This window comes from Equus asinus, chromosome 26 (assembly GCF_041296235.1).
Source record: "Equus asinus isolate D_3611 breed Donkey chromosome 26, EquAss-T2T_v2, whole genome shotgun sequence".
Lineage (NCBI taxonomy): Eukaryota > Metazoa > Chordata > Mammalia > Perissodactyla > Equidae > Equus > Equus asinus.
The window spans coordinates 35,631,447-35,638,838 of NC_091815.1; the positions used below are offsets into that span (position 1 = coordinate 35,631,447).

The following is a 7,392-nucleotide window of genomic DNA, read 5'->3' on the forward strand; positions in this document are numbered from 1 at the left end:
GCCTCAAAATGCATCTCTTACATAAGGCCACTTCTCCAAGATCAGGAGACATAGCCAACTCACCTAATACATAGAAATAAGCAAAGAGAAAGAGTCATAATGAGGAGACAAAGGAACGCATTCCAAGCAAGGGAATAGGACAAAACCCCAGAAAAAGGACTCAATGAAACAGAAATAAGTGACCTACCCAACAAAGAGTTCAAACAAAATCTCATAAGGATGCTCACAGATATTAGGAGAAGACTGGATGAACACAGTGAGCTCATCAACAAAGAACTGGAAAATATAAAAAAGAACCAATCAGAAATGAAGAACACAATACTGGAAATGAAAAATTCACTAGAGGGACTCAATAGCAGAGTAGAGGATACAGAAGAACGGATCAGTGAGCTAGATGAAAGACTAGAGGAAATCACGGAAGCAGAACAGAAAAAAGAACTAGACAGAACGAGAACAGTCTAAGGGAACTCTGGGACACTATCAAGCATACTAACATTTGTATTATAGGTGTACAAGAAGGAGAAGACACAACTAGAAGGACCTGCAACTAAGATATACAACTATGTACAGGGTGGGGGCAGTTGGGGAGATAAAGCAGAAAAGAAAAAAAATAAGGAGAAGAGAGAGACAAAGGGGCAGAAAATTTATTTGGAGAAATAATAGATGCAAATTTTCCTAATCTAAGGAAGGAAACAGACACTCAAGTACAGGAAGCACAGAGAGCTCCAAACAAGATAAGACCAAAGAGGCCCACACAAAGACATATTATAATTAAAATGTCCAAAATTAAAGATAAAGAGAGAATCCTAAAAGCAGCAAGAGAAAGGCAACAAGTGACATACAAAGGAAAGCCCATAAGGCTATCAGCAGACTTCTCAGTTGAAGCCCTATAGGCGAGAAGAGAATGGCATGTTGTATTTAAAGTGCTAAAAGGAAAAAACCTACAGCCAAGAATATTCTATCCATCAAGGTTGTCATTCACATTGGAAGGAGAGATAAAAAGCTTCCCAGACAAGCAAAAATTAAAGCAGTTTATCACCAAGAAACCAAGCATTTCTACAAGAAATGCTGAAGGGACTTATTTAAGTGGGAAAGCAATGACCACAACTAGGGATAAAAAAATTATCAAAAAAATAACCACCCCCCCCCCCAAAAAAAACCTGGCAATAAAATCACTGGTAAAGGTAAAAATATAGTAAATGTAGCAGATCAACAACCTGTGAAGATAAGATGAGGTTTAAAAGACAAATGTACTAAAATTACCCATTTCAATGACAAGAGGGTAATGGATAGACACTCACAAAACAAGAGATTACATATGATTTCAAAAACATAAAACGTGGGAGGAGGGGAGTGAAAAAGTAGAGCCTTTAGAAAGAGGTCAAGCTAAAGAATCTATCAACTCGATATAGACTGTCATATACATAGAATAGTATATAGGTTCCTCACAGTCATCACAAATCAGAAACCTATAATAAGTAAGCAAATAAGTAAGAGAAAAGAAATCAAACATATTACTAAAGAAAGCCATCAAACCACAAGGGAAGAGAGCAAGAGAAAAAGAAAGAACAGAGAAGAACTACAAAAACACCCAGAAAAAAATAAGTAACAAAATGGCAATAAATACATATTTATCAATAGCTACTTTAAATGTCAATAGACCGAATTCTCCAATCAAAAGGCATAGGGTGGCCAATTGGATAAGGAAATAAGACCCATATATATGTTGCATACAAGAGACATGCTTCAGACCTAAAGATACTCACAAACTGAAAGTGAAAGGATGGAAAAAGATACTCCATGCAAATGGCAAAGAAAAGAAAGCAGGGGTAGCAACACTTATATCAGACAAAATAGACTTTAAAACAAAAACTGTAACAAGAGACAAAGATGGGCACTACATAATGATAAAGGGAACAATCCAACAAGAAAATATAACACTTGTAAATATCCGCGCACCCAACATAGGAGCACCTAAATATATAAAGCAATTATTAACAGACATAAAAGGAGAAATAGACAGTAACACAGTAATATTAGGGGACTTTAACACTCCACTTACACCAAAGGAGAAAACATAAAATTCCTGGAGACAAATGAAAATGACAATACGACATGCCAAAATCTATGGGATACAGCAAAAGTGGTTCTAAGAGGGAAGTTTATAGCAATTCAGGCCTACCTCAACAAACAAGAAAAATCCCAATAAACAACCTAAAAGTGCATCTAAAGGTACTGGAAAAAGAACAAACAAAGCCCAAAATCAGCAGAAGGAAGGAAATAATAAAAATCAGAGTAGAAATAAACAAAATAGAGACTAAAAAAAATAGAAAAAATTAATGAGACCAAGATCTGGTTCTTTGCAAAGATAAACAAAACTGACAAACCCATAGCTATACTCACCAAGAAAAAAGAGAGAAGGTTCAAATAAATAAAATCAGAAATGAAAGAGGAGAAATTACAGGGGACACCTCAGAAATACAAAAGACAATAAGAGAATACTATGAAAAGCTAGATGCCAACAAATTGGATAATCTAGAAGTAATGGATAAATTCTTAGAAACATACAACCTTCCAAAACTGGACCAAGGAGAAGTAGAAAATTTGAATAGACCAATCACCAGTAAGGAGATTGAAACAGCAATCAAAAACCTCCCAAAAGATAAAAGTCCAGGACAAGATGGCTTCCCTGGTGAATTCTACCAAACATTCAAAGAAGACGTAATATTTATCCTTCTCAAACTGTTCCAAAAATTGAAGAGGAGAGGAAGTTTCCTTACTCATTCTATGAAGCCAACATTATCCCGATATCAAAACCAGACAAGGACAACACAAAAAAAGAAAATTACAAGCCAATATCACTGATGAACATCAATGCAAAAATCCTCAACAAAATACTAGCAAATTGAATACAATAATACATTAAAAAGATTGCACATCATGATCAAGTGGGTTCCATTCCAGGGACGCAGGGATGGTTGAACATCTGCAAATCTATCAATGTGATACACCACATTAACAAAATGAAGAATAAAAATCACATGATCATCTCAATAGATGCAGAGAAAGCATGTGATAAGATATAGTATCCTTTTATGACAAAAACTCTAAATAAAATGGGTATAGAAGGAAAATACCTTAACATAATAAAGGCCATATATGACAAACCCACAGCAAATATCATTCTCAATGGAGAAAAACTGAAAGCTATCCCTTTAAGAACAGGAACCAGACAAGGATGCCCACGGTCATCACTCTTATTTAACATAGTATTGGAAGTCCTAGCCAGAGCAATTAGACAAGAAAAAGAAATAAAAGGGATCCATATTAGAAAAGAAGTGAAACTGTCACTCATTGCAGATGACATGATTTATATATAGAAAACTCTAAAGAATCCACTAAAAAACTGTCAGAAATAATAAATGAATACAGTCAAGTCGCAGGATACAAAATCAATATACAAAAATCTATTGCGTTTCTATACACTGACGAAGTAACAGAAAGAGAAATTAAGAATACAATCTCATTTACAATTGCAGCAAAAAGAATAAAATACCTAGGAATAAACTTAACCAAAGAATTGAAAGATCTGTACACTGAAAACTATAAAACGTTGAAAGAAATTGAAGAGTACACAAAGAAATGGAAAGATATTCCATGCTCCTGGATTGGAAGAATTAACATCGTTAAAATCTCCATACTTCCTAAAGCAATCTACAGATTCAATGCAATACCTATCAAAGTTCCAACAGCATTTTTTCACAGAAATAGAACAAAGAATCCTAAAATTTATATGGAACAACAAAAGACCTCAAATAGCCAAAGGATTCTTGAGAAAAAAGAACAAAGCTTGAGGTATCACACTCCCTGATTTCAAAATATACTACAAAGACATAGTAACCAAAACAGCATGGTACTGGCACAAAAACAGACACACAGATCAATGGAACAGAATCGAGAGCCCAGAAAGAAACCCACACATTTATGGACAGCTAGTATTCGACAAGGGAGCCAAGAGCATATGATGGAGAAAGGAGAGTCTCTTCAATAAATGGTGTTGGGAAAACTAGACAGCCACATGCAAAAGAATGAAATTAGACCATTACCTTACACCATGCACAGAAATCAACTCAAAATGGATTAAAGACTTGAATGTAAGACCCAAAACCATGAAACTTGTAGAAAAAAGCATAGGCAATATGCTCTTTGACATCGGTCTTAGCAGCATATTTTCAAGTACCATGTCTGACTGGGCAGGGGAAACAAAAGAAAAAATGAACAAATGGAACTACATAAAACTAAAAAGCTTCTGCACAGGAAAGGAAACCATCAACAAAACGAAAAGACAACCTAACAATTGGGAGAAGATATTTGCAAACCACATATCAGATAAGGGGTTAATATCAAAAAAATACAAAGAATTCATACATCTCAACAAAAAAACCAACAACCCAATTAAAAAATGGGCAAAAGATATGGACAAAGAAGATATATGGATGGCCAACAGGCACATGAAGAGATGCTCAACATCATTAGCTATCAGGAAAATGCAAATCAAAACTACAATGAGGTATCACCTCACTCCGGTCAGAATGGCTATAATTAACAAGACAGGAAACAAGTGTTGGAGAGGATGTGGAGAGAAGGGCACCCTTGTACACTGCTGGTGGGAGTGCAACTGGTGCAAGCACTATGGAAAGCAGTATGGAGTATGCTAACCCACTGCTGGGTATTTACCCAAAGAACTTGAAAATACAAATGCATAAAGATACTTGCACCCCTATGTTCATTGCAGCATTATACACAATAGCCAAGACTTGGAAGCAACCTAGGTGTCCATCAAGGGACGAATGGATAAAGAAGATGTGGTATTTATACACGATGGAATACTACTCAGCCATAAGAAATGACGAAATCCGGCCATTTTTGACAACATGGATGGACCTTGAGGGTATTATGTGAAGTGAAATAAGTCAGAGGGAGAAAGTCAAATACTGTATGATATCACTCATAAGTAGAAGGTAAAAACAACGACAAACAAACACATAGCAACGGAGATTGGATTGATGGTTACCATAGCGGAAGGGGGGAGGGGGGAGGGCAGAAGTGGTGATTAGGCTCACATGTGAGGGGATGGACCATAACTAGTTTTTGGGTGGTGAGCATGATGTAGTCTACACAGAATTCGAAATATATTGTGATGTACATTTGAAAGCTATATAATGTTATAATCCAATGTTACTGCAATAAAATAAAATTAAAAAAAAGAGTAAACCCTAAGGTCAACTATCAACTTTGGATGATAATGACGTGTCAGTGTCGATTCAAGGGTTGTAACAAAGGTACCCCCTGTTGGGGATGTTGCTAGTGGGGAGGCTGTGCATGGTGGGAACACGCAGTGGGTATAGAGGAAATCTCTCTGACTTCCTCTCAAATTTGCTGTGCACCTAAAATGGCTCTGAAAAATAAAGTCTGCTAAAAATCCCCCTAAGGCCTTCAATGACTAGAGGAGATAAAGAGCACATTTAGCATGGGCAGGGAGGAAGTTGTGGGTCATCCGGGCAAGAGCAGTGTTGGCGGATATTGGAGGAAGAGGCCTGAGGAGGCTTCTCATGTCTAACTGCAGCCTCCCACTCCAGCCCCACTATCTGAGCTCTGAAAGTCCAGCCCTGACTCGACTGGGCAGAGACCCCACTCCAGTCAATGTCTCATGGAAGGGGGCTCCTTCCTACCTGTGCCATCCCCTAGGCAGGCACTGATTTCTGGGTTCTCTGGAGGACCTGGGAGGAGAAAAGAGGATTCCTCCTTCAGTGGGGAGAAGGGGTGAGATAAGTATAGGTGTCCCACACACCCTGCAGCCACAGGAGCACAGTAAAGCCGGGCTTCTATCCTTCTAGGTCCCCCACTCAGCTAGGTCCCCTGGACAAATGAAGCAAGTGTCCCCAGCCTGGCCCTCCTGCCCCCTTCAGACCTTCAGCGACCCGGCCATTCTGACCAAGCACTCACAGGTGACGTTGAGCTGGATGGTCGTTTCCACAGTCACACCAGCCTCAGGGAACTTCACCTGACAGGTGAGGTTGGTGCCATGGTCCTGGGGCCGTGGGGTGAGGGTGAGCACTGAGGAGAGGTGGGTCCTGGGACCCAGGGAGGTGAGGGCAGCTGATGTCCAGGAGAAGATCGGGGGTGTGCCCCGCTCACAGGCCCAGGGCACAGAACAGGTCAGGTTCCTGGGGTGACCGGATTCCAGGGTTCCTGGGATGAGGATGTGGGGTGTGTTGGTCAGGGCTAGTGAGGAGATGGGGAGACACAGGGATTAGGAGGGAGGATCTGAGGTGCAGCCCTGAGAGATGCCTCAGGCTTTGGTCCAGCTCCTCCCTCTGAGCCCTGACACACTGCACCCCCAACCACTCCCAGGCGAGGAATCCCATCTCAGCCCTGCCCCTTGATCCCCATGGCCTTCCCCTGTGGCATTTCCTGGAGCCCGATCCTTACCCGTCACATGCACAGTGAGATAATTCAATCTGGAAGCCCTTTTTCCCCTTCCTCTCTCCACCCAAAAAAAGTATTTTCCAGTATCGCTCCTCCTGGCGTCTCTGATGTCCAGGGAGCAGTTGTAGGTCCGGGGGTCCCCAAGGAGTTGGAAGCGGCCCTGGGTCTCCTCCTGTGCTTTACGAACTGGGTCATTTGTGGCCACTGGAGCATCCCGGTTGGTATCAGCCCCTACCCGGAACCAGTAGCCATGAGCTGGGGCAGAGTCAGTCCAGGAGTACTGGGGATAGTAGATGCTGCAGGGCACAGAGATGCACATGCCCTCCTGCACAGTCACGGATTCCTGCACTTCCAGTAGGTATCTGTCATACCGAGCCAGGGACCCTGCCAGGAAAGGAGGGTCAGCCACAGACCTTGCTTTGCCCACCCCCTCTCCCTTCAATCCACTCACCTGCCCACAGCAGGGGCAGCAGCAGCAGCATCTCTGAGATGGAGGTTTCTGCACTTTTTGCCTATGTCTGAAATGAGAAGGGGAAGATGAGTGGCAGCCGGCACTGTTGCGAGACCCACAGGAAGCTGCAGAGGAGCATGTGACCTCTGCGATTCAAACAAAGAACCAGAGGCTTGAGCTCATCCACCCTCTGCACAGAGTGGGCAGACACTCCAAGGCCCAGAGACCCCGAGACCACCCAGAGGGCAGTAAACAAGGAGCAGATCCCGTGTCCTCTCCCCATCTTGGGGCTTCCCTCCAGCACCAGAGTCTGCACAAGGACCTCTGATGATATCTAAGGAGTGGGAGATGGTGAGTCTCTGAGGGCCTCCCGTGTGGGGTGCTTTTCTGAGCACTGTTTTTACACCAGGGAGCTGGTTGCTCCTGCTTGACCCTGGAGGGTCACAGCCTCA

At 41.7% G+C, this 7,392-nt stretch overlaps 1 protein-coding gene across 6 annotated transcripts in view; it reads right to left on the reverse strand.

Annotated features, from left to right (window-relative positions):
- LOC106822343 (myeloid cell surface antigen CD33-like) overlaps nt 1-7,081 on the reverse strand; it is a 29,953-nt gene extending 22,872 nt beyond the window's left edge. For 3 of the 6 annotated variants that reach the window (XM_014827469.3, XM_070498483.1, XM_070498482.1), the window contains exons 1-4: nt 6,941-7,081; nt 6,493-6,873; nt 6,007-6,285; nt 5,733-5,780 (exon numbers count right to left, since the gene is read on the reverse strand). In XM_014827469.3, coding sequence (XP_014682955.2) covers nt 5,733-5,780; nt 6,007-6,285; nt 6,493-6,873; nt 6,941-6,971 — 739 coding nt within the window. In that variant the 5' untranslated portion in view covers nt 6,972-7,081. The remainder of the gene's footprint in view (nt 1-5,732; nt 5,781-6,006; nt 6,286-6,492; nt 6,874-6,940) is intronic. The other 3 variants (XM_014827470.3, XM_070498485.1, XM_070498484.1) reach the window with 3 other exon arrangements.
- Nucleotides 7,082-7,392: the final 311 nt, after the last annotated feature.